The 27,483-nt window shown below is 42.8% G+C and overlaps 1 protein-coding gene across 1 annotated transcript; it reads left to right on the top strand.

Moving 5' to 3' along the window:
* Positions 1-210: 210 nt before the first annotated feature.
* egf (epidermal growth factor) lies at positions 211-26,302 on the top strand. The gene is made up of 24 exons (XM_065018234.1): positions 211-678; positions 3,084-3,283; positions 3,860-4,041; positions 4,962-5,189; positions 5,408-5,610; positions 5,717-5,830; positions 6,030-6,152; positions 16,244-16,366; positions 17,139-17,264; positions 17,438-17,574; positions 17,824-17,972; positions 18,218-18,322; positions 18,427-18,650; positions 18,758-18,925; positions 19,028-19,168; positions 19,265-19,432; positions 19,570-19,686; positions 21,028-21,153; positions 21,267-21,389; positions 21,887-22,052; positions 22,519-22,683; positions 24,837-24,939; positions 25,112-25,208; positions 25,404-26,302. The coding sequence occupies exons 1-24, from the start codon at positions 552-554 to the stop codon at positions 25,583-25,585; spliced, it is 3,597 nt and encodes a 1,198-aa protein (XP_064874306.1). The 5' UTR covers positions 211-551; the 3' UTR covers positions 25,586-26,302.
* The last annotated feature ends 1,181 nt before the right edge of the window (positions 26,303-27,483 follow it).

The raw sequence follows: 27,483 nt of genomic DNA, 5'->3' as shown, positions 1-27,483 counted from the left end.
CGCGCACGCACACACACACACATACACACAAAGAGGTAGGGGGTGGGGTGAGGACTAGGAGCTGCTGTTGTTTTCTGGGACTTTGCTGCAGTCCTTGTCTCATTACTTGCATATTCTGCATTCTGCTTCAGACACCGACTCCTGTTCGAGGAAAATCCTTCTCCAGCCTGGCCCGGGATGTGTAAAATTTACCACGGGGGTGTCCGGAATTTCATACTTTGCTTCCAAAACAGCTAAGCAACCTGGGAGCCAGAGTGAGGAGCCCAAAAGATCCCACAGAGCCTAGTTTGGGAGAGAATCCACTGGCTAACTCATTGACCCTCCTTTTTGTGTCCACAGCCTCCATCTCGTTTTCCACCTCTTTTGGGATGTGAAACTGGCTTCTCCTTTCTCTCATCCCGCCGGGGCCTTGGAGAAGGATGCCCAACGGCCATCAGCGACCGTCGCAGAGTTTTGGTGGAATTCTCGCACGCACGGTCTGACCAAGATAAGGAATGCCTGGCTGGTGTGAGTAAAGTGCGGCTCCCCGGATTGAGACGGAGCGCAGGATTATGTTGGTTGTGACGGTTGCAGCAGTGCTGGTCTATTTCTCAGTGCAAAAAGACGGAGCCTCAGCGGCCCCTGGGAAGGCATGTTGGCTCGGAAACCCGTCAGGTGTGGGTAATGGGAGCTGTGTGGGTGAGTTGGGTTCACATCTGTACTTTAGCAAAGTGTGCACTGGTTGGTACAGTAACATTTGTGTTCACTCTAGAACAGAGACAAACTGGTTGTATGGACTAAGGAGCATAGTGTTACGTCTATTTACTTTTTCTTTTTAGATTTTGTGAAAACATCTACGTTTAACAAATTGGACCTTAATAAATGTAACTTGATCCTAAAGCCTTCCACTTTGACACATGTAAACGATAACCGGTACCAGTGCATAAATGATATTGAGCTCCATTATCAAGCATTGACTTTCTGTCTAATATTCACAAATGACCAGATGCATTGTATTGGTAGTAATCTCCTTTAAATTAGCCTTACATTATTTTCAGTCAGTCGCCACACCACTATACATTACAGTACATGTAACCGAAGGCATCTGACACTATTTCGTTTTTGGCTGTGGCAAGTTGGTAAATAGTGACCCTTACACAAGGGTTACCTTTATCCCTGAGGGAAAACAGTGAGTGGGAGGGTAACAGACGGACTTCTCATGCGTCACAGCGAGCTGGCTGGGCAGAGTGTGCGATCTGGGTAGGGCCGGTCCTAGCTGGCCGTGGACAGTACTGGTCTCTGGTCAGTTGGACGAGTGCCTGCCTTTAGTGGTGTCAGTGGAGGCTTAAGTCAGGGTTATCCCCTCACACCTGGAGAGGTTATCCCCTATGACCGGGTCATGCCACTCCCATCGTCATCAAGTGTAGTGGACGCAGTGGACGCAGTGGAGACTTGTGGAATGTATTCTCCATGGTCAAGAGGTTATCCCCTAGACTGGGTCACTTCCATGTCAGGTGTACTAGATTATAGGGGGAAATTCCAATTTGATGTCAACATATGTCACTTGTTACACAAATATCTCCAATTTACATAAATGCATGATTTACACAAAATGACCACCATTGTTTAAGGGGATTTAACAATTTTTTAAAAATGAAGATGGCCCCCAAGGATGGCCCTGAATGGTCTCCATTGTGTATCCTAGCAACTTAGAAATGACCTGTTTTTAAAGTTCACCATTGGGCATCATTGACCTCATGAACCACCACACAGACAGATGATTCATTGTTTTTCTGCCCCTGGCCTATGGAGATTCATTGTTGTCTTCATTCCTCAACACCAGTGACTGGTGTCCATGGGTGCACATGATAATGATGCTTCACCCATGTGTTGACATGGGCATGTTAGACTAGATTAGCATATTGTTTTGGGTCAAGGTCAAAGGAAGAGCAATCGAACACAACACATCTAGCATTCATGTTATTAACATTTTCAACGTGTCGCAAGACAATGGTTGTCTCAGATGTTCTGTTTCCACTTAACAATACGATTTTGGATTCACTCAGTTAACAGCTTTCTCTTCCAAACAAGCATGAAATAATTATATTTGAGTGAAATATAACATGATTTGGTATGTTACGCGCTACTATGATTTTAAACTTCCAATGACTGGAATGTCCAAGACAGTCCTTACTGACATGTGAGGATGTTCACCATGTGAAAGGAGAGTATGAAAGCACATGTTGCTAAGAGACGACTGTTTTATTGGGAAGCAGCCAGAGCTGCCTTGAACTCCGCCCCATTAAACGCCATCAATAGGATTTTAGACAGCCGCATTGATTCAACTCATTCAACAAAGGTATCGGCACAGAACAGCACACATTGAAAAGGGACTGGCAGTAAAGTTGCCAATTCTATAGCAATGGTGACTGGGTGCAGCCCTGGACGTCTTTCAGTCAGGAAACTATGTGACAGTAAGGAGAAAATGGACAGCTATGGATTACAAACTGACACACTATAGTACTGCACACTGTGCACTGTTTACTCACCTTGAAATGTCCGATCTGCGTCTGCATGCCACTCATTTGATCTCAAGCGGTTTAATGGAATGTGAATTTAGATTTTCTTCAGTTACTGTACCAATGCATATATTCTGCCTAGTTATACGGGCCGTTGAGTTTTGGCTGCATGACACAAGAAATGTGACTATTCAACTTCAGCTCCTAAAGTCTCACTAGAAAGGAGGTATTTGAGGTATAACAGTAACATTATAGGCTTCCTTTGTCATGGTATTATATTATAATCACATTGATTCAGCTTCAGAACATTTTCCCAGAAATAGTTTTAGTAGCTCTGTGTATTCTCACATTGAAAGCGCTCTGGCAGCACGGCAGAGTATAACTCAGTTAGTCCCATCTAGTACCTGATTTCAAATCTTGGGTTACTTCCGGTCCATGATGTGGGTCCAGTGTGTGTCACGTCTGAAATCCCTAACATCACAGTCCTCCAGATTTATACAGTATTTTGGTTGTCTGGTGGGACGACGACTATGATCATACACTATCTACCATCTATGATTTAGAATCTGTGTTCCTTTTGGAAAGCTCCAGAGCCCTATCTGATCTTCGGCCATGGTAAGGCTATATACCGGATGGACCTTGATGGAGGGAATCAAAAAAGGGTTGTGACCGGTGTTGGAAACTCTATCCTACTGGACTTCCACTACACAGAGGGGAGAGTTTACTGGGCCGATAAAAAGACAGGGGTCATCTACAAAGCAGCGATGGATGGAACACAGAGACAGGTGCATCCACATACTACTAGTTCACCTTAAAAAAAATGTATCACCTTGAAAAAAGAAACAGAATGTAATATTACGGTGTCCATATAAGGACTGAGTCGGAGTCACGAGAGTCACAGTCACCTACCTCTTGAAAAGAGTATCGCGATTAATGCCACAACACCCCGCCTCCCCATCTTTCCCCACCCGCAAATAAACAACCTTTTCTTCTCTTGAACTAACGCTTGCACTTTTCTTATTATCATTGCATTTGCCGATAGCTACTTATTGAGGAAGATTAATGTGCTTACTATGACGGTGATTTGCAGTTGTCTCTCTTAGCTACCTTAAGATGAATGCACTGTAAGTCGCTCTGGATAAGAGTGTCTGCTAAATTACTGAAATGTAAAAAGTAATGTAAAATTCTGTCCTAATATGGACACTGTGACTCTGAGGCTTTCCTAATATGGACACCGTATCCCATGGATAAAGTATTACCTCCTATTTGTCACTGGTCAATATGCTAATATCTATTGTATCCAAGGTTGAGTCAAAAACATGAATGGTTATAGATCCACAACTGTACTGCATCCTTTTCAGAAGCTGCACTCGTCTCAGAAAGGGATCTCAGGCCTTGCGGTCGACTGGGTTCACAATTTTGTCATTTGGACCAGTGGAGAAGTGGGAAGTATCAAAAGAGTGGATACAGATGGGAAAAATGAGAGGACTCTTCTAAGACATTTATCGCAGCCAATCTCCATAGCAGTTGCACCAAATGACAGGTAACGCAATACCTTATCTCAACATGTATCTCTGTATGTTTTCAAGTAACTATGAGTAAGTTTAGAGCACTGGTGACAAACATCCCAATGCAGTTCCTTAGAGTTACCCACCATCTTGTTTGTGGGTTACTATAATGCTGGGCCTTTAAAGGGTCCTTGCCTCTTTTAACACGGCTGGCACATACCTGAAGGTGTAATCTGGCAGATTGCCTCTCACTTACCTCCACTCTCTGGTCAGGTAAAAGGGAGCCATTTTGACCCTCAGAGGCGATTGCTTCATGCCAGGCAGGTATAAGTGAAGTACACCAAAACGCAGATGCATATATTTTTTGATTATCTGTATTTTTCCTATGTGAAATTCTCTCCTGTTCACTAACGTGTTCTACACTGAGTGTACAAAACGTTAGGAACACCAGCATATTGAGTTGCTCTCCCACTTTTGCCTTCAGAACAGCCTCAATTCGTTGGGGCATGGACTCTGCCATACCCCATTCAAAGGCACTTCAATCATTTGTCTTGCCCATTCACCGTCTGAATGGCACAAATACACAAACCATGTCTCAAATGTCTCAAAGCTTAGAAATCCTTATTTAACCTGTATCCTGTCCTTCATTTACTGTACACTGATTGAAATGGATTTAACAAGTGACATCAATAAGGGATCATAGCTTTCACCTGGATTGACCTGTTCAGTCTGTATCATGGAAAGAGCAGGTGTTCCTAATGTTTTGTGCACTCAGTTTTGTGTACATTCAATCTAACCTTGTGTTAATGTGGATGGATAAATTTGGTGTAATCACCAATACCCAGAAATCGCATGTGTACTTGGTTAGGCATGTCTGGGCATGTCCTCATACCTGATTTCAAGTCTTCAATGTGGGCCACTTCCCTATCCCTAAAACCACTATACCTTTCCTCAGATTTATATTCTGGCTGTCTGACGGAATCACACCCAGTATTCAGAGGTCGGATGTCGCGGGAGAGATGATTACTACAGTGCTGAAGATTCCGGAGAGACTGGGAGGGCTGTCAGTCGACCGGACGGACAAGAGACTGTTCTGGGTCCAGTTCAGTCTGGAGGGAGAAAGTGCCATTGGGTCGTGTGACTACAACGGGAATGTTGTCAATGTCATTGACCAGCCACTACTGTAAGCAGATGTCATTATAGTTATGTCACTCATTTTTCAGCACAGGTGACATATAACTCCAGTGGTTAAATATCACTGTTTTGGCATATTCTAATGAGACCATGTTGCAAATGTGCAGCCACCTGTATTTAGCACTAGATCAGTATACAGTATAATTAGATGTATCACTTGTAGATCGGTTTATATTATTGATAACTTCTGAGTATTTTTCCCTCCAGGTCTCAGTCTTTGGGGATGTCTGTGTTCCTGGAGCAAGTCTTCTACACTGATATGAGTTCACGGACCATACGGCAAGTCAATAAGTACTCAGGGGTTGAGGCAGAAAACATCAACCTAAAGCGAATGACACACCCCCCTACTGCTGTCAAGGTGGTACATCCCCTCAACCAGCCGATTGAAGACTCCATGCCTGTCTTACCAGGTCAGAGTTCAGTGCATTTTAGCTGTTTCTTCAATAAGTTTGGTCCAACTCTATTCCAAAAATTTGAACTCTGTTCTAAACTTATTCCATAACCTTTTTAATACAGTTTGTGATGGTCGTACAGGAGTGTGTGTGAATGTGTGCTCCAACCCAGCTGAGCAGGGGATCTGCCAGTGCACTAAAGGCTTTGCCCTTAGCAAACATGGGAACTACTGTGAAGGTATGGTATTCATTCATTTAGCACCAATGCTGGGTTCTGTTTATGCTTTGCTATGCTTTGATATACAATACTATGTGATGTTATGAAATTGCAATATTAGCAATTGGCAATTGTATTCATTGTTGAGTGTGGAATGGATTATTACCTACAAGGATTACTAAGAAATAATTAGACTAAACATACAACAATTGAATCCTAGATGTCAATGAGTGTGGCCTGTGGGACCACGGCTGTTCCCTGGGCTGTGAGAACATTCCAGGCTCCTACTTCTGCACCTGCCCTAAGGGTTACGCTCTGCTTCCTGATAGGAAAACCTGCCACGGTAAGAAAGTACTTCTGCAAGAAAGAAATTCTCCATCAATGTCTTTGCTGGTCCTTGACCACAAGTGGTATTGTCCTGTTGATTTGGAAAGTATGGTTATTTACAGTATTGAACACTAGTTACAACAACAACAAAAAAATATTATTAACCGATGCCAATGGTGACAGCCAGTCTTACTGGGGTCCGACATATAACGAAAAATACATAACAGATGAAAGACTTACATGCATTTAAAAACATTAACATATAGTGTGTGTGTGTGTGTGTGTGTGTGTGTGTGTGTGTGTGTGTGTGTGTGTGTGTGTGTGTGTGTGTGTGTGTGTGTGTGTGTGTGTGTGTGTGTGTGTGTGTGTGTGTGCATGTACAGTGGGGCAAAAAAGTATTTAGTCAGCCACCAATTGTGCAAGTTCTCCCACTTAAAAAGATGAGAGATGCCTGTAATTTTCATCATAGGTACACTTCAACTATGACAGACAAAATGAGAAGAAAAGAAATCCAGAAAATCACATTGTAGGATTTTTTATGAATTTATTTGCAAATTATGGTGGAAAATAAGTATTTGGTCAATAACAAAAGTTTCTCATTACTTTGTTATATACCCTTTGTTGACAATGACAGAGGTCACATGTTTTCTGTAAGTCTTCACAAGGTTTTCACACACTGTTGCTGGTATTTTGGCCCATTCCTCCATGCAGATCTCCTCTAGAGCAGTGATTTTTGGGGCTGTTGCTGGGCAACACGGACTTTCAACTCCCTCCACAGATTTTCTATGGGGTTGAGATCTGGAGACTGGCTAGGCCACTCCAGGACCTTGAAATGCTTCTTACGAAGCTACTCCTTCGTTGCCCGGGCGGTGTGTTTGTGTTTGGGATCATTGTCAGGCTGAAAGACCCAGCCACGTTTCATCTTCAATGCCCTTACTGATGGAAGGAGGTTTTCAATCAAAATCTCACGATACATGGCCCCATTAATTCTTTACTTTACACGGATCAGTCGTCCTGGTCCCTTTGCAAAAAAACAGCCCCAAAGCATGATGTTTCCACCCCCATGCTTCACAGTTGGTATGGTGTTCTTTGGATGCAACTCAGCATTCTTTGTCCTCCAAACACGACGAGTTGAGTTTTTACCAAAAAGTTATATTTTGGTTTCATCTGACCATATGACATTCTCCCAATCTTCTTCTGGATCATCCAAATGCTCTCTAGAAAACTTCAGACGGGCCAGGACATGTACTGGCTTCAGCAGGGGGACACGTCTGGCACTGCAGGATTTGAGTCTCTGGCGGTGTAGTGTGTTACTGATGGCAGGCTTTGTTACTTTGGTCCCAGCTCTCTGCAGGTCATTCACTAGGTCCCCCCGTGTGGTTCTGGGATTTTTGCTCACCGTTCTTGTGATCTTTTTGACCCCACGGGGTGAGATCTTGCGTGGAGCCCCAGATGGAGGGAGATTATCAGTGGTCTTGTATGTCTTCCATTTCCTAATAATTGCTCCCACAGTTGATTTATTCAAACCAAGCTGCTTACCTATTGCATATTCAGTCTTCCCAGCCTGGTGCAGGTCTACAATTTTGTTTCTGGTGTCCTTTGACAGCTTTTTGGTCGTGGCCACAGTGGAGTTTGGAGTGTGACTGTTTGAGGTTGTGGACAGGTGCCATGAATACAGGTAACGAGTGGAGGACAGAGGAGCCTCTTAAAGAAGAAGTTACAGGCCTGTGAGAGTCAGAAATCTTGCTTGTTTGTAGGTGACCAAATACTTATTTTCCACCATCATTTGCAAATAAATTCATTAAAAATCCTACAATGTGATTTTCTGGATTTTTTCCCCCTCATTTTGTCTATCATAGTAGAAGTGTACCTATGATGAAAATTACAGGCCTCTCTCATCTTTTTAAGTGGGAGAACTTGCACAATTGGTGGCTGACTAAATACTTTTTTGCCCCACTGTATCAGTTACACATACATGTCAGTACATACACACAACAAGTAGGTCACAAGGGGGAGAGGCGTTGTGCCATGAGGTGTTGCTTTATTTGTTTTGTTAAACCAGGTTTGCTGTTCAATTGCGCTATATAAGATGGAAAGGAGTTCCATGCACTCAAGGCTCTGTAGAATACTATACATTTCCTTGAATTTGTTCTGGACCTGGGGACTGTGAAAGACCAATGTGTGTAAGTTGACCAAACAAAAATTTAGCCAAGAGAGGCTGGCATGCGTAGTATTAATGTTAGCCCTCTGAATACAATGAAAGGTAAGACGTGCCGCTCTGTTCAGGACCAGCTGCAGCTTAACTTCTGTGCAGCACTTGACCATATGACTGAACAATGATTAAGATAAGATACAACTAGAGCCTGCGGACCTGCTTTGTGGAATGAGGTGTCAAAAAAGCAGAGCATCTCTTTATTACGGACAGACCTCTCCCCATCTTTACAACCATTGAATCTATGTGTTTTGACCGTCACAGTTTACAATCTAAGGTAACACCAAGTAATTTAGTCTCCTCAACATGTTCAACAGCCACACCATTCATTACCAGAATCAGCTGAGCTCTAGAACTTAGGGAATGATTTGTACCAAATACAATGCTCTTAGTTTAAGAGATGTTCAGGACCAGTTAATTACTGGCCACCCATTTCTAAACAGACTGAAACTCTTTGTCAAGAGTTTCAGTGATTTCATTAGCTGTGATTGCTGATGCTTATATGGTTGAATCATCAGCATACATGGACACACATGCTTTGTTTAATGACAGTGGCAAGTCATTGGTAAAAATAGAAAAGAGTAGAGGGCCAAGAGAGCTGCCCTGCAGTACACCACACAAGCTAGAAAAGCTTCCATTAAAGAAAACCGTCCGAGTTATATTAGATAGATTGCTCTGAATCCACGATATGGCAGAAGTTGAAAAGCTACAACAGATACGTTTTCTCAACAAAAGGTTATGTAAACTAATATCAAAGGCTGCATTGAAATGTAACAGTACAGCACGCACAATCTTTTCAGTTTTCAGTTTCTTTCAAACAATCATCAGTCATTTATGTCAGTGCAGTACATGTTGAGTGCCCTTCTCTATAAAAGCACTCTCAAGTTTGTCTGTTATTAATTTGCTAACTTAGAAGTAATATTGTATTTGGTCAAGGACTATTTTTTCCAACAGTTTGCGAAGAGATGGCAGCAAGCTGACAGGTCTGCTGTTAGAACCAGTAAAGGCCACTTTACCACTCTTGGGTAGCGGAATGACTTTGGTTTCCCTCCAGGCTTGAGGACAAAAACTTTCCTCTAGGCTCAGAATAAATATATGACAGATCGGAGTGGCTATAGAGTCAGCTACAGTACCATCCTCAGTAGCTTTCCATCTAAGTTGTCAATGCCAGGGGATTTGTCATTATTGATTGATGACAATACATTTTCCACCTCTCCCACACTAACTTTATAAAATGTAAATGTGCAATCCTTTTTTTTCATTATTTGTATTTTTTTCATCCTTGAGTACAATGGCTCACTGTTCGTTGTTGGCATTTCCTGCCTAAGTTTGCAAACTTTTCCGATAAAATAATCATTAACATAATTGGCAACATCAAATGGTTTTGTGATGAATAAGTTGTCTGATTCAATGAAAGAAGGAGTTGAATTTATCTTTATGCCAATAATTTCATTTAAAGTACTCCAAAGTTTCCATCATTCTTTATGTCATTGAGATTGGCTTCGTAATACAGTTTCTTATTCTTTTTGTTGAGTTTAGTCACATCATTTCTCAATTTACAGTAGGTCAGGGAGTCAAATGTGCAGCCAGCCTTATTAGCCACTCAGTTTTTCAATTCCTTTCAATACCTCATCATGGAGCCTCACCAGTTTTAACAGTACGTTTCTTAACAGGTGCATGTTTATCAATAATTGAAAGGAGCAATTTCATAAATGTCTAATAAAATCAAATGTTATTGGTCACATACACATGGTTAGCAGATGTTATTTTGAGTGTAGCGAAATGATTATGCTTCTAGATCTGACAGTGCAGCAGTATCTAACAGGTCATATCTAACAATTCCACAGCAAAACCTAATATCTAACAAATTCCACAACATAACCTAATACACACAATCTAGTAAAGGACTGGGATAAGAATATATAACTATACAATATATGGATGAGCAGTGACAGAGCGGCTAAGATGCAATAGATAGTAAAGAATAGATAGTGAAGGATACAGTATACATTATATACATATGAGATGAGTAATGCAAGATATGTAAACATAATGCCACACAAAGTGCCATTATTAAAGTGACTACTCTTCCATTTTTTTAAAGTGGCCAATGATATCAAGTCTATAGGTTGGTGGCCGTCTCTCTTTGCTAGTGGTGGCTGTTTAACAAACTGATGGCCTTGAGATAGAAGTTGTTTTTCAATCTCTCTGTCCCAGCATTGATGCACCTGTTCTGAGCTCACCTTCTGGATGGAAGCAGGGTGAACAGGCAGTGGCTCGGGTGGTTATTGTCCTTGATTATCTTTTTTGCCTTCCTGTGACATCAGGTGTTGTAGGTGTCCTGGAGGGCAGGTTGTTTGGCCCCGGTGATGCGTTGTGCAGACCGCACCACCCTCTGGAGTGCCTTGCAGTTGTGGGTGGTGCAATTGCCGTACCAGGCGGTGATACAGCCCGACAGGATGCTCTCAGTTGTGCACCTGTAAAAGTTAGTGATGGATTTCGGTGACAAGCCATGTTTTTTCAGCCTCCTGAGTTTGAGGAGGCGCTATTGCACCTTCTTCACCACACTGTCTGTGTGCCTGGACCATTTCAGTTTGTTGGTGATATGAACACCGTGAAACTTTCCACCTTCTCCAATGCTGTGACGTTGATGTGGATAGGGGGGGTGCGGCCAGTCAGGAAGTCCAGGACTCAGTTGCACAGGGCAGGGTCGAGACCCAGGGTCTCAGGCTTAATCTTGATACTACCCATCCCGCATGCGGGAGCGTAACGTAGCCTCAAACTAATTAGCATAACGCAGTGGACATAAATCTTCCTAGAAAATGTTTCTATTCATGAAAATCACAAATGAAATATATTGAGACACAGCTTAGCCTTTTGTTAATCACACTGTCATCTCAGATTTTTTAAATATGCTTTACAGCCAACGCTAGACAAGCATTTGTGTAAGTTTATCATGGCATAATGCTATGGCTAGGCTCTGCTAGCATCAGGCAACATTTTCACGAAAATAAGAAAAGCAATCAAATTAAATCATTTACCTTTGAAGAACTTCAGATGTTTTCACTCAGGAGACTCCCAGTTAGATAGCAAATGTTCCTTTTTTCCAAAAATATTATTTTTGTAGGCGAAATAGCTCCATTTGTTCTTCACGTTTGGCTGAGAAATCGACCGGAAAATGCAGATACTATAACGCCAAACTTTTTTCCAAATTAGCTCCATAATATCGACAGAAAAATGGCAAACGTTGTTTAGAATCAATCCTCAAGGTGTTTTCCACATATCTATTCGATAGAATATGCGTCGGGACAATTGGTTTCTCATAAGAAGCGATTGGAAAAATGGCTGCTTTTGTACTTTACGCCACTTGCTAAATGTGGTCCCTTACGGCTATTCTTCAACATAAATGCGTAAAAAGACGTCACAATGCTGTAGACACCTTGGGGAATACGTAGAAAACGTAAGCTAATTCATAGCTCATTCACAGCCATATAAGGAGTCATTGGCATGAGGCGGTTTCCTGATTGTATTTTTTATCTTGGTTTCGCCTGTAACATCAGTTCTGTTGCACTCACAGACAATATCTTGCAGTTTTGGAAACGTCAGAGTGTTTTCTATCCAAAGCTGTCAATTATATGCATAGTCGAGCATCTTGTCGTGACAAAATATCCTGTTTAAAACGGGAACGTTTTTTATCCAAAAATGAAAATACTGCCCCCTAGTTATAAAAGGTTAATGATGAGTTTGGAGGTTACTATTGTGTTGAATGCTGAGCTGTAGTCAATGAACAGCATTCTTACATAGGTATTCATCTTGTCCAAATGGGATAGGGCAGTGTGATGGTGATTGCATCGTCTGTGGACCTATTTGGACAGTACGCAAATTGAAGTGGGTCTAGGATGACAGGTAGGGTGGAGGTGAAATGATCCTTGACTAGTCTCTCAAAGCACTTCATGATGACAGAAGTGAGTGCTACGTGGCGATAGTCCTTTAGTTCAGTTACCTTATCTTTCTTGGGAACAGGAACAATGGTGGCCCTCTTAAAGCATGTGGGGACAGTAGACTGGGAGAGGGATTGATTGAATATATCCGTAAACACACCAGCCAGCTGGTCTGTGCATGCTCTGAGGATGCGGTTTGGGATGCTGTCTGGGCTGGCAGCCTTGCGAGGGTTAACACGTTTAAATGTTTTACTCATGTCGGCCACGGAGAAGGAGAGCACACAGTCTTTGGTAGCGGGCCTTGTCGGTGGCACTCTATTGTCCTCAAATTGCACAAAGAAGTTGTTTATTTTGTCATGAAGCAAGACGTCGATGTCCACAACCGGACTGGTTTTCTTTTTGTAATCCGTGATTGTCTGCAGACCCTATCACATACGTCTCGTTTTTGAGCCTCCACTTTGCGACTCCACTTTGTCTCTATACTAACACTTTGCTTGTTTGATTGCCTTATGGAGGGAATAACTACACTGTTTGTATTCGGTTATATTTCCAGTCGCATTGCCATGATTATATGCAGTGGTACGTGCTTTGCAGTGGTATGAGCAAATGCTGCCATAAATCCACGGTTTCTGGTTAGGGAAGCTTTTAATAGTCACAGTCGGTACAACATCTCCTATACACTTCCTAATGAACTCGCTCAACGAGTCCGAGTATACGTCAATGTTATTCTCTGAGTCTACCCGGAACATATCCCAGTTCATGTGACCGAAGCAATCCTGAAGTGTGTAATCCGATTGGTCAGTCCAGCATTGGGTACACCTAAGCATGGGTGCTTCCTGTTTACGTTTCTGCCCATAGGAGGGGAGCAACAAGATGGAGTCATGATCAGATTTGCCAAAAGGAGGGTGGGGGAGGGCCTTGTATGCATCGCAGAAGTTAGAGTAGCAATGGTCGAGCGTGTTACTCAGTCGTGTACAGCAATTGATATTCTGATATAATTTAGGTAGCCTTGTTCTCAAATTAGCTTTGTTAAAATCCCCAGCTACAATAAATGCAGACTCAGGATACATGGTTTCCATTTTGCATAAAGTCCAGTGAAGTTCCTTGATGTTTGTCTTGGTGTCCGCTTGCGGGGGGATATACACGGCTGTGATGATAACCGAGGAGAGTTCTCTTGGGAGACGATACGGTCAGCATTTGGTTGTGAGGAATTCTTGGTTTGGTGAACAAAAGGACTTGAGTTCCTGTATGTTGTTACAATTACACCTTGAGTCGTTAATCATGAAACATACACCATCGCCGACAGCAACTCTTGCCCAGATTTCGTCAACTTTGTTAACTAGGGACTGGACATTAGCGAGTAATATACTCGGGAGAGGTGAGTGGTGTGTGCGCATGTGAAGCCTCAATCGAAGAACGCTCCGGCACTCTCTCCTCTGGCGGCATTGTTTTGGGTCGGCCTCTGGAATCAGTTCATATGCCCTGGGAGGTGCAGACAAAGGATCCGCTTTGGGAAAGTCGTATTCCTGGTCACCATTTCACAATGGTGAAATGTATGAGTAGACCGACATAAGCCCCTTACTTTGATTGTTTCTGATTGATGACTTCACCTGAACCAATGTAATCCAGATGGATTTGAACTTTTTTAAATCATAAGTTAATAAGTGATTCCAAGCAAAATAAAGTTATGTCAGCATATTTCAAGAGATTTCAAGGCAGAAAGCTGGGGCGGCAGGTGTTGGACTAGTAACCGAAAGGTTGCAAGATCGAATCCCCGAGCTGACAAGGTAAAAAAAATCTGTCGTTCTGCCCCTGAACAAGGCAGTTAACCCACTGTTCCTAGGCCGTCATTGAAAATAAGAATTTGTTCTTACCTGACTTGCCTAGTTAAATAAAGGCAAAATAAAAAAATTAAAAGGCAGAAAGCTTCAATTTAGTCTCTACTTCAACATTACCAGGCAACTGTGGTACATCACACACATTCCTTGACTGTGGGCCTTGGACTTAGAAAGCATTCTCATTACACTTTCACCTTTTTGGATGGGATTAGTGCAGACATCTTAAAGGGATTTCATTAAGGTGCGTAGAGGTTAAGAGGCTTTTTTCCCACTAACCATCTGGCTTTCTCCAGTGAAAACTGTGTTGTTGCCAAAAATAGGCAAGAGAGTAAAGTTGTCATGCACGCTACTTATTTATGCCCATAGCTCCTCTGGGAGCGTTGGCCATTCACAAATCCACTCCACTGTTCTGGGCAGTCCTCTCCAACTCAATCCAATTCCGTTTTTTTTCTGTGTCTGCTTCTGTAACGTGTGTCGTAAGAAGTGGACCAAAGCGCAGCGTCGTGAGCGTACATTACTTTATTATGGAATGACGCCAACAAAACAAGAAACAAAATAAACAACCGTGAAGCTTAAGAGGGCTATAGTGCCACTAAGTCAACTACCCACCACGAAAGGAGGGAAAAAGGGCTACCTAAGTATGGTTCCCAATCAGAGACAACGATAGACAGCTGTCCCTGATTGAGAATGATACTCGGCCAAAAGATAGAAACACAAAATCATAGAACACAAAACATAGAATGCCCACCCCAAGTCACACCCGGACCAAACCAAATAGAGACGCTAAAAGGCTCTCTAAGGTCAGGGCGTGACAGTGTGTGCTGGGAGTCGGGAAGCATGTTCAGGGAGTGAATAATCAATCAACTAAACATAATACAAAACACAAACAACGCACAGACATGAAACCGAAACAATGACGCCTGGGGAATTGAACCAAAGGGAGTGACATATATAGCGCAGGTAATCAAGGAGGTGATGGAGTCCAGGTGAGTGGGGATGGTGACAGGTGTGTGCCATAACAAGCAGCCTGGTGACCTAGGGGCCAAAGAGGGAGCACACGTGACAGCTTCAAGCTCCTGCCTCCATGCACATCAAATTATATGCCTACAATTGAGATCTACCTTGGATTTAAATGTTGTTACTATTAGTGTTATATTAGGTGGTGTTAGGAGCATTACGGGATTTTTGGTTTTCATCACTGGTGTAAAGTACTTAAGTAAAACACTTTAAATTACTACTTAAGTAGTTTTTTTAGGTATCTGTACTTTTCTTTACTATTTATATTTTTGACTACTTTTACTTCACTTAGGAAAATAATATACTTTTTACTACATACATTTTCCCTGACACCCAAAAGTACTCGTTACATTTTCAATGCTTAGCAGGACAGGAAAGTGGTCCAATTCACTCACTTATCAAGAGAACATCTCTGGTCATCTCTACTGCCTCTGATATGGAGGACTCAATAAACACACATGCTTTGCTTGTAAATGATGTCTGCGTGTTGTAGTGTGCCCCAGGCTATCTGTAAATTAAAAAATAAAAATAAAATTCTGCCAATTTGAAATTATTTATACTTTTTCTTTTGATGCCTAAGTATATTTAAAACCAAATACTTTTAGACTTTTACTCAAGTAGTATTTTTCTGCGTGACATTCACTTTTAGTCTTTACTTTTACTCAAGTATGACAATTGGGTACTTTTTCCACCACTGGTTTTCATCGCTCGCAACCTTTCATGCATAGCCCTTAATCATTTGTGATTGTTGGTTCTGTACTGTGTTCACTGATGTTATAGCATGAGAGGGAGAATATTAGTGCCTGAGCATCGGATGTGGCCCGAGGTTTAAGTTCAACGCACAATGTGCAATGCTTTGCAAGTGACACAATTGATAAGGTCAGCTTAGGCAAAGAAAATTGAAATCAGTCAAAGTAACAGGACATCTGATTCTGGAATAACATGTTTGTTGGATTATTACCACTTAAACTGAGATAGAGCTGCTTTGCAACATTATATTATCATGAATTTCGAAGAAAGTCATCTGTATGTCCGCCAAGCTGCAATACAGCACTGGATTCTTTATATATTTGCTAATTATCTGCCCTTGCATCAACAGAGACCTCACCATGTCTGGCCAATATGACTCAGTGCGATAATGGATGTCTTGCTACTGGTGAGGGGACCATCTGTGTGTGTCCAGAGGGGTCCCTACTACAGCCGGATGGACAGACCTGCAGAGGTACTACTGCACTAAATGTTTTCCTAAAGCCACTGGAGATGTGTTACAGAGTGGAGTTTTTATCAGTGTTACAGAGTGGAGGTGTTATCAGTGTTACGGAGTGGAGGTTCGATCAGTGTTACAGAGTGGAGGTTTTATCAGTGTTACAGATTGGAGGTTTTATCAGTGATACAGAGTGGCGGTTTTATCAGTGTTACGGAGTGGAGGTTTTATCAGTGTTACAGAGTGGAGGTTTTATCAGTGATACGGAGTGGTTTTATCAGTATTACGGAGTGGAGGTTTTTATCAGTGTTACAGAGTGGAGGTGATACAGAGTGGAGGTTCTAGCGGTGATACGGAGTGGAGGTTCTATCAGTGATACAAGGTTTATTCAGTGTTATGGAGTGGAGGTTAAATCAGTGTTACAGAGTTGAGGTTTTATCCGTGATACAGAGTGAAGGTTTTAGCAGTGACACGGAGTGAAGGTTTTAGCAGTGACACGGAGTGAAGGTTTTTTATCAATGTTACAGAGTGGAGGTTTAATCAGTTTTACAGAGTGGAGGTTTTATCAATGTTACAGAGTGGAGATTTTATCAGTGTGACAAGGGGGAGGTTTTATTGCTCAGTGTTACTGAGTGGAGGCTGTGTCACTGAATCTCTCCATTTTCTTTTGTGTGTGTGTGTGTTTGTGTGTGTGTGTGTGTGTGTGTGTGTGTGTGTGTGTGTGTGTGTGTGTGTGTGTGTGTGTGTGTGTGTGTGTGTGCGCGCGCATGCGCGTGTGTGGTTCACCCAGGCTGCACCTCTTCCGACCGAGGGGGCTGTAGTCAGCAATGTTCCCCCATCACTCCTGGTAGGTGGGAGTGTGACTGTCTGCCTGGGTACAAGCTCCACCAAGACGGTAAACGCTGCACAGCCACTGGTGAGTCCTCACTGATACACACTCACACACACCACATACGCTGCCACGCATACAAGTACATGTAAACACATACAATAAATAAACACACAGGCACACACACATTCACATGCAAAAATAGGTTTGTTTGCCCTCTTGTTTTTTATTTGTCATCACTTCATTTCATTATATTCCAGGACCCCCACCATATCTGCTGTTTGCCAACATAGTAAACATCAGACGTGTTAATCTGGATGGGACTGGTGACCAAAGCCTTGTGGAGGAGCCGAGCGGAACAGTAATAGCTCTGGACTATGATCCCGTACAAAACAAAGTAAGGAAGTGATCTACAGTGAGGTCAGTTTTACTACTTCAAAACTGCAGCGCAAAATCACTCGACTGTTCTGAATTTACTATGGAGCACTTTGGGTAAGCTGTATTCAGATCTGTTGCCACCTATTGGTCATTGCTGGTTACTGCATGACTCTCAATGATGAGTTAGTGAAACTGTTTGGTCCATGTCAGCCAATGATGCTTATGAGGCAAATTGATTAAAAATAATAAAAGGTGTGTGTTTTCCTAGGTGTACTTTGCCAGTACAGTACTCAAGCAGATTGAGCGTGCTGATTTGGACGGCGGGTCCAGGGAGGTTTTGCTCACTGAGGAGTTGGACTCACCAGAGGGCCTGGCTGTGGACTGGGTCAACCGCAAGCTCTACTGGACTGACCGAGGGTGGGTGGTGTACCCCAGGGTTCAGAACTGGGGCCAATGCTATTGTCAGAACCTCATTTAAATTTAGCACACACACAACTACATTGACATTGACATTCAAACTGGACTATTCGAAGTTCAAGCAATGAATTATATCATGCATGGTTTGTTTCTATTCTATTCATTCTCCTCAGATTATATCTACTCTTTTTTAATGTATATTTTAGCTTAGGCCTTGGACATTACTTTTGAATTCTGTGTTTCAGCCTCTCAACTATTGACCGCAGCACTTTGGATGGCTTCGACAGGGAGACCATTATTAGCAAAGGCATACAGAAACCAAGGGGAATTGCAGTTCATCCTTTAGCCAAGTACAGTATTTTAAATATATTTCTTTATCAAAAATGTTCTACACATTGTCTTCTGCCTTTTAATTGCAGATGGGTGAGTTATCATTTCTGTTCTGTTTCTTGAGGAAGTTGTTCTGGACCGATATGGGTACCAGGCCTGTGTTGGAGAGTGCGTCTTTGGAAGGAAGTGATCGTGCGGTCATCGCAAGTGCCGACTTGGTGTCCCCTAGTGGTCTGACCATTGACTTCACTGAAGACAGACTGTACTGGTGTGACAGCAAGAGGGGCGTACTGGAGACGGCATCCCTGGATGGCTCCAACCGACAAGTCTTGACAGAGAACGAAGTAGGTGAGGCTTCTGTGGAACACACACACAGTCAAAAGGTTATAGCATATATTAACTAAATATGATACATGTTCTTTTTGTAATTCCATTATCTCTTCTGATTGGTCCAGGTCAACCTTTTGACCTGGCAGTGTTTGAGGACAGGTTGTGGATCACGGACAGGGAGCAGCAGCTGCTCCTGAGCATTGACAAATGGACAGGGATGGACCCAGAGCGTCTCCATGGCAACATGGTTCAACCAGCATCCATAGTTGTGGTTCACCCCCTCGCCAAGCCAGGTAGCAAGAAGAGTGAGAGAGAGAGACTCCATAATATTATTGTTTAAAACCTGTTTGCTTTATTGCAGTCTTTTACCAAATGTGTTTAATTGTCATCCTCAGGAGCAAATGTTTGTCTCTATCGAAATGGGGGCTGTGCTCAGGTGTGCGAGAGCAGGCTAGGATTCGCCCACTGCTCCTGTCACTCACACATTGCCCAATCAGCTGATGGCAAAGCCTGCTTGCCATCCTACAGATCAACAGGTGATATGAACCCCAGTTGACACCTTTCATAAAGATTCAGGTCGAGTTTGATTTAAAAAGATACAACTTTGGTTTTGCTCATCATTTTTCCTACAGATTCTGGAGATGGTGAGTCTGCAGACCCGTTCTCTCTGAAAAACAAAACTTTGAACGATGAGAGCATGCCTCTCCCTGTGCCTGGTCTCCCTACTGATGGGGAGGAGGCAGAGGACAACATGGACGAAGGGAGTGAGCCCACACTCTTCATTGAGAAGATGGTGTCAGGTAAAAGCCACACTGCTATAACAACAATACTGTAGATTTCATAGTAGCACAAATGGCTGCCACCCTGATTTTGTCTACATACACAGTTTATATAGTGAAATTGGTCTTTTGAAACGGCAACATCCTTGCACTTCCAGACCAGGATGACTGTTTCTCTCTCCGCTGTGATGTGAATGCGCAATGTCTACTGGATGGAGGCAACCCCACCTGCCACTGCCTGGAAGGTTTCACTGGGGATGGAGAGCTGTGTGTGGGTGAGTGCGTGTGTGCATACATGTGTACCTTTTGATTTCCAATTCAATTCCTGTTTAGGAGAATTGGGCGGCAGGTAGCCTTTAACCAGTTGCGATGAGCAAACCCGTATCCGGGAGCATAATCATAGCCTCAAATGAATTAGCATAACGCAACGGACATAAATACCCCTATAAACTTTTCCAATTCATGAAAATCGCAAATGAAATGAAATAAATATATTCAAACACAAGCTTAGCCTTTTGTTAACAACACTATCATCTCAGATTTTCAAAATATGCGTTACAGCCAACGCTAGACAAGCATTTGTGTAAGTTTATCATGGCATAATGCTATGCTAGGCTCTGCTGGCAGCAGGCAACATTTTCACGAAAATAAGAAAAGCAACCAAATTAAATAATTTACCTTTGAAGAACTTCGTATGCTTTCACTCAGGAGACTCCCAGTTAGATAGCAAATGTTCCTTTTTTCCAAAAATATTATTTTTGTAGGCGAAAAAGCTCCGTTTCTTCACCTTGGCTGAGAAATCGACCGAAAAATGCTACAACTATAACGCCAAACTTTTTTCAAAATTAGCTACATAATATCGACAGAAACACGGCAAACGTTGTTTAGGATCCATCCTCAAGGTGTTTTTAACAAATATATTCGATAATATATCCGTCGAGGCAGTTGGTTTCTCATAAGAAGCGATTGGAAAAATGGCTACCTCAGTATTTTACGCAAGGTTTTCTGCGGGAGACACCATGTGACCACATGCCATATATGGTCCCTTACAGCCATTCTTCAAGGGAAATGCCTAAAAAGACGTCACAATGATGTAGACACCTTGGGGAAAATGTGGAAAACGTAAGCTCATTCGTAGCTCATTCACAGCCATATAAGGAGTCATTGGCATGAGGCGGTTTCAAAAAATGCGGCACTTCCTGGTTGGATTTTCGCCTGTAACACCAGTTCTGTGGCACTCACAGACAATATCTTTGCAGTTTTGGAACCGTCAGAGTGTCATCTTTCCAAAGCTGTCAATTATATGCATAGTCAAGCATCTTTTCGTGACAAAATATCTTGTTTAAAACGGGAACGTTTTTCATCCAAAAATTAAAATTTAGCGCCCCCTAAATCCAACTGGTTGCATTCAGCAAGTAACCGAAAGGTCGTTAGTTTGAATCCCCGAGCTGACGAGGTGAAAAATCTGTCGATGTGCCCTTGAGCAAGGCACTTAACCCTAATTACTCCTGTAAGTTGCTCTGGATAAGAGGATCTGCTAAAGGGACTTAAATGTCATTCCTGAACTCAGAAAGGGAATTAGGTGTGTTTCTTGATGTGTAATGTTGTGTTTCTAGACCTTGATGAGTGCACGTTGGGGATGGCCCTGTGTAGTATCCAGAGCTCAGTGTGTGTCAACACTGCTGGTGGATATTACTGCCAGTGTCGCCCTGGCTTCAGTGGAGAGGAGCACCACTGTACCGGTGAACACTCACTCATGAACTTTGATGATTAAAAAATACATTTTCTTCATTTCTTTTTCATATAGTTTACATTTTCACAATCGTTCTCATGTTTATTTCCCCCCCCCATTTAGATTTTGACGAGTGTAAAATGGGAACACACAAATGTGATGAGCGAGCGGAATGCATCAATACTATAGGGAAGTACCGCTGCAAGTGTCAAGCTGGCTACAGTGGTAATGGACACACATGCCAAGGTGCAGTTCTACACACAGTATCATAACAAACATTACTACTGCAACAATCTCTATGAAGACAATTATGCTCAACTTCACCTTCATTTTTTTTACGACACCCCTTTGTTTCACCTACTTTTTTCTTTGTGTCTCCTCCCTCTCTTTCTCTTTCTCTTTCTCTTTCTCTTTCTCTCTCTCTCTCTCTCTCTCTCTCTCTCTCTCTCTCTCTCTCTCTCTCTTTCTCTTTCTCTCTCTCTCTCTCTCTCTCTTTCTCTCTCTCTCTTTCTCTTTCTCTCTCTCGCTCTCTCTCTTTCTCTCTCTTTCTCTCTCTTTCTCTCTCTTTCTCTTTCTCTTTCTCTTTCTCTTTCTCTCTCTCTCTCTCTCTCTCTCTCTTTCTCTCTCTCTCTCTCTCTCTTTCTCTCTTTCTCTCTCTTTCTCTCTCTTTCTCTCTCTTTCTCGCTCTCTCTCTCTCTTTCTCGCTCTCTCTCTCCACCCTCCTCCCCTCTGCATGTTTGCAGAGTTGTCAACTACGTCCTCGTGGGTGACCACCAGTAGGCCTATGGACGTCACCAGCCAATGGCTGAACACTAACACAGTGGAGAGCTGCCCCTCATCTCATGACACTTACTGTCTCTACGAGGGAGTTTGCTTTTACTTCCCAGAGATGGAGTCCTATGCCTGCAAGCAAGTACCCCTATTTCCCTCCTTGTACATGGGTCAACACCGTTATTTGCTGACTTGTCAACAACATTAGTGGGGCAAAAATACTGTTTTTATCACTCTTATCCAATCCTTTCAGATACAGTGGCTGGGAGTTCAGGATTAATATGGTTTTTTATAGGGATTTTCACTCTAGTAAGTCAGTCTTGATAACGGCAGTAGGTGGCACTGTTGTTTCATATATACAGCTTTTCTTTACCTTTGGTAACAAAGTGAGATAAAGGCTATAGAAAAAACAGTAAGATGTAGGATTCTAAAGTTTGCCTCTGCATCGGTCTGCAAAATATACAGAAATGTTCTCAATAAGCATTCGGTCGACTTTTCTCATAAATCAGCCAACACCAGTTTTGAGTTTGTTGTTTTTTCTGAATTTGTGTTGTGTCATACTGTATGTGTGTGTTATAGTGAGTATTGTGTGTGGTGTTCCCAGCTGTATCTCGGGCTACATGGGAGAGCGCTGTCAGTTCAGTGATCTGGAGTGGTGGGAGCTGCAGCAGGCCGAACAAGAGAAGAGAAGGAACGTGGCCATCGCCCTGGGCATGGTTGTCCTCATCACCCTGCTCTCCATTGCTGCCTGCGTCACCTACTGCTACGGGTGAGAGAGAGAATTGGGAAGGTGGGGGGACTGGGATTGTTGGTGGACTGGGATTGTTGGTTGGGTGGGTCTTATACCACAGTAACCCTCAGTGTAATAAATAATGTACTTAACCTGTAACAGGCTGCTGTAGTCCTTACCACGTTTGGTCAAAAACAGATGTAGCTGTGGTACGCAGTACACACAGTGTTACAGCCTGTACTTATATATTAAGTTCAAGATAATTACATAAGCTATTCCCCTTTGAAACCATAGAATAAAGTGTATTAAATACCCCAGACACAAATAGGCTTTGTTCAATTTTGCTCAAAATGAATGGTCCAAATTGTTATCAGACTGGGGCCATTTGCTGTGTGTTTACTGTGTATGTGATGTTGGTGTGTGTGTCCATGTAAACGTGATGCGTAAAATTGCATACTAGGCAGAGGCATCGGGAGCATAGGCCCAACAGATTAAAGACGGGGGCCCTCCGTGGGGCTAACACCATGACAAGTATGCAATCCCCTTTGCAGAAACATAAAGAGGTGTCTATCAAACGCAGAGTGGCGTGGTCCGTGTAATATAGGTAACGGCACAACAGCAGGGGAGAAAATACAAAGTGAGCTAATCACATAGAACAAATGGCGGCGTACGGACCCATTTTGCTGAGGTGCCATGAGCATACATAAACTCCATATTCCCGTCTTTTTGATTCCACACGCACACACACCCTCCCTTAACTGAGTTAAGTGGCTGATTCTCTTGACGGATGTTTTGGTGGCTTAGAGAGACACACAACGGTGTCTCTGCGGCTCTTTTGACTCACAAAGCAGGGCCTTTTACTCTTCCAGGGTCTCTTCCTTTGGCTTCCTGCTGAAAGAGGCATGCTTTCAATTACATGCTTGGTTTAGCTTGTTCTACAGCAATTGCACATCAAAATAGGTCATTTCTCTGCCCCAAGATGGACCCACTGAGCTATATCCCGGTTCAAACGCTACACTGGTGACAATAGGCAATAGCTCTTTCCCAAAATTGTCTTTCGCACTTGGCTGCAGGTGCAGATGTACCTTTGTGCAGTTTAGTTTTTGTAGCTGATGCACCCAACACACTTGAGCGTGCGGGGACACATGATGCACACTCACACTCTCTCGCCCTCTCTTGCTCTCTCTCTCTCTCTCTCTCTCTCTCTCTCTCTCTCTCTCTCTCTTTCTGCTGAAAATATAGTTACACACACACGCACACGCACACGCACGCACGCACACACACACACACACACACACACACACACACACACACACACACACACACACACACACACACACACACACACACACACACACACACACACACACACACACACACACACACACACACACACACACACACACACACTTCTCCAGGTGAAAAGACAGGACACAGAGATCAAACATACACCACTGTAATAAAGTAATAGAGCCACTTACTCTATACGACCTACAGTGGACTGTAAAATTGATGTTTCGCCTTCCTTTCCTTCATGACTCATGGCTCTTTGCATGTGATATTATCTAGAGGCATGCTGTAGTTCGTGGGGACATGCTTTACTGTGGAACTGATACGGCCTGTCAAAATGATACCACCAGTCAGGACTCCCAGGTCACCATTTACATAGATATGAGCATCCATATTTACTTGTCGGTATTGACACAGCTTACTCTCTATCAGTGTATTCTATATCCGGGGGTGACACTGGCATTGTAGTTGTCATGTGTAATGCACTGAAGACAACATAACCCCTATTCCCTCTAGATCTGTGAATGAGATACCCTATGGTTTCCATTATATTATATGAAGGGATGTGTCTTTTGTCATGCAATGCTTGCTAACAACGGCTCACGGTTGCTAACGACAGCCCGTATAAATGCATGTACACTTTAATAATGCATTATGGACAGATGCTTTGCATTTTACTGTATTGTCCACCGGAATGATTTGATGTATATAAGTGACATTTTTACAGGTTAGCAGACACTCTTATCCAGAGCGACTCAAGTAGTGAGTGCATCCATTTTCATACTCGTCCCCAGTGGGAATCAAACCCACAGCTCTGGCATTGCAAGTGCCATGCTCTACCAAGTGAGCCACACAAGACTATATGTTGACATATGACACAATGATACGCCATGTGATTGCAGGTCCAGGAGATTCGTTCGGAAACACCCCTCGGTGGATGACATGAGCGACACAAGCACCAGTGATGACACCATGTCAGAGACCACCGTCCCCAAGACGCCACGGGTAAGTCTGAACCCAGTTAATGGTGACTTACGCACAGAAAAACAATGACCACTCACAAAAGGCCTTGTGGGTCACATGCAGAGAATATTGTTTGAGCGGTGTCCCAAAACGACAAGTAGGCTACTGTATGTTACCTTACTGTGTTCCCCAACTGTTATCCCTTCTGTTTAAGTTCTATGTTGTTTTGGAACACGGTGGCGATGGAAAGGTCATTCACGTCATGGGCTGTCCAAGAAGAGCTGTTTGTCCCTCTTGCTCCTCCGAAACAGGTGCCATCACACATGCTTGTTTTAATGAATCCCAATCAAATAAAACATGTAATTTATAGGTTATTAGTATATAGTTATGGCTTTACTATGTAATTCCATTGTAAGTACCTTCCAATATCTGTATGGTGAAATAAAGCACAGCCACATTGTATTATTGGACCCTGGATTGAAGTGAGCTTTGCTTTGATTGGACAGGTGAAAGCTTTGTGTCAGAGGAGGCAGTGGCTATTCCCAAACTCAATAAAGGGTATGAGTGCTCTTTTGGATTGGCTACCATGGAGACCAACAAGACGGGCGCCAACCACCTCAAGTCTATTGACAACCTCATCTTCCTGGATGACCCTCAGCCTGCCTCTGCCATCCCTCAGCTCACCTGAGGCCATGCCCACTCATATACCCTTATGAAATGAACCCACCCCCAAATGAGAAACCAAAAACACACACTGGGACCTGGAGATTGCTAGCCTGGAATCCACACTGAATATCGTCCTAGTAGACGGTCCAACTGCCCATCTATTGGAGCTTCTCCAGACTGAGTTCAGGAAACAATAGTGAAACAAAGTGATATTCAGTGTCGATTCCAGGCTAGGAGAACCCTTAGGTTGCTTAAGACTCTGTCTTTCCTTGATGTTTATAGCCCTGTTTTCTCTAGGGAGTGCCTCTTCCCAATAGCTAAACAACAGCACCTTCTGTGCATGTGAGACACTCACAGATCACCTACACACGCAGAAAGTTTGGCTGCCCAGTGGTGGAAGGCTATTTCATTGATGCGCTGTCTATCGAATCGTGCAGTATTGCATGATCACTGAGAAGCGAAATAACAGCTGTATCTTATTTATGGTTGAAATGCTGTTGCTTCGCCCCAGTGCACTGTGAAGACAGGTCTAAGCTACATGGTACATGTTATGTTGTCATGCAGGCTAAATGCATTTGGTTTCACCCCACATTTAGGATAAGAATATTGTCTGTTTCCTCCTTATGTTTATGGAACTGCAAAATGCTTAGTTAGAACAGACAGAGAATTTTGTAGGCACACGTTGATCTCGTCAACACATGTGTGTGTGTGTGTGTGTGTGTGTGTGTGTGTGTGTGTGTGTGTGTGTGTGTGTGTGTGTGTGTGTGTGTGTGTGTGTGTGTGTGTGTGTGTGTGGAGGGGGGTGTTCAAATCACCACAGGGATTTTATTTCAGCTGTTCAGAACTAAAGTAAAGTTACACATGCACAAAAGGTAATACGGTTGTTTAGCTCTGGCGAAGAGGCGTCCTGGGGGGACGAGACTGGGGCTGAACAGGCGGTCCAGTCTGGTCACACAGCCTCTGCCTAGTCTATATTTAGGTAGACCTATGTGGGGGGGGGGGTTAATCTCTATCCTCAACATTTGCATATCCTTCATTTTTCTGGTGTTCCAACTAGGATATTTGTTTATAGTCACCTTTCCTTGCTAGCTGCTGTATAAGAGATGTGTTAATGTTTTATCAGACAAAACGTGCCATGCTATATCACATTTCAAATGCACGTATTGAATCAAGTCTTGCTTTATTAAAAAAAAAGAAGAAAAAGATAATTGATTAATTAAAAAGTTGCTTCTCCGAGTGTAAGGTTGCTCAGTGTAGATTTGTGCCTTCCAAAGATTGCGTTGCTGTAATACATGTTCAAAAGTTTTCGAGAGGTGTTTCTTTCTATCAGCTTCAGTGTGATGATGTCAATGTGACCTATTCAAAGATTGCTTGCTTTGGTAACGATCAATGATCAACATCCGATTCGATTTGGACAGTAACCTGTGATGCACAGTGAATCATTGTATTGCGATCACACCTCTCAGAGGTTTAGGCATACTCATTAATGGCAGCATAGTGAAATAGAGGGAAATGGAACAGAGTGAAGAACGAACATACCAAAAATGGAGAGTTCAGGCAGAGCACCTGTGTATAAGCTTGGAGGAGGAGAGTGGAGGATAGTATCAACGTCAATGAACAAATGTATAGCTCTGTCAACTTTATGAATAACTCCAGTAAATCTTTTACTTGTATTTTAGTACATTGTTTAGCCATCCTGTCATCTGCCAGCATATAGTTTGTGTGACTTTGATGGTATATTTATTTTTATACAGGCAAATATCGTTTTCATTCCTAGTCCTCCAATTTTCTGATATACACTACTGGTCAAACATTTTAGAATACCTGCTCATTCAAGGGTTTTTCTAGATTTTCTACATAGTAGAATAACAGTGAAGACATCAACACTATGGAATAACACATATGGAATCATGTAGTAAC

This window comes from Oncorhynchus nerka, linkage group LG5 (assembly GCF_034236695.1).
Source record: "Oncorhynchus nerka isolate Pitt River linkage group LG5, Oner_Uvic_2.0, whole genome shotgun sequence".
NCBI classification, from domain to species: domain Eukaryota; kingdom Metazoa; phylum Chordata; class Actinopteri; order Salmoniformes; family Salmonidae; genus Oncorhynchus; species Oncorhynchus nerka.
This window is presented reverse-complemented; position numbering and strand designations above follow the sequence as displayed.

Excerpts from the sequence above, each read along its gene's own strand:
- egf (XM_065018234.1), top strand. The coding sequence starts at position 552 with ATGTTGGTTGTGACGGTTGCAGCAGTGCTGGTCTATTTCTCAGTGCAA. Across the intron at positions 6,153-16,243 it reads TGATAGGAAAACCTGCCACG|AGACCTCACCATGTCTGGCC; the intron begins GTAAGAAAGTAC and ends TTGCATCAACAG. Across the intron at positions 19,433-19,569 it reads CATTGAGAAGATGGTGTCAG|ACCAGGATGACTGTTTCTCT; the intron begins GTAAAAGCCACA and ends TTGCACTTCCAG.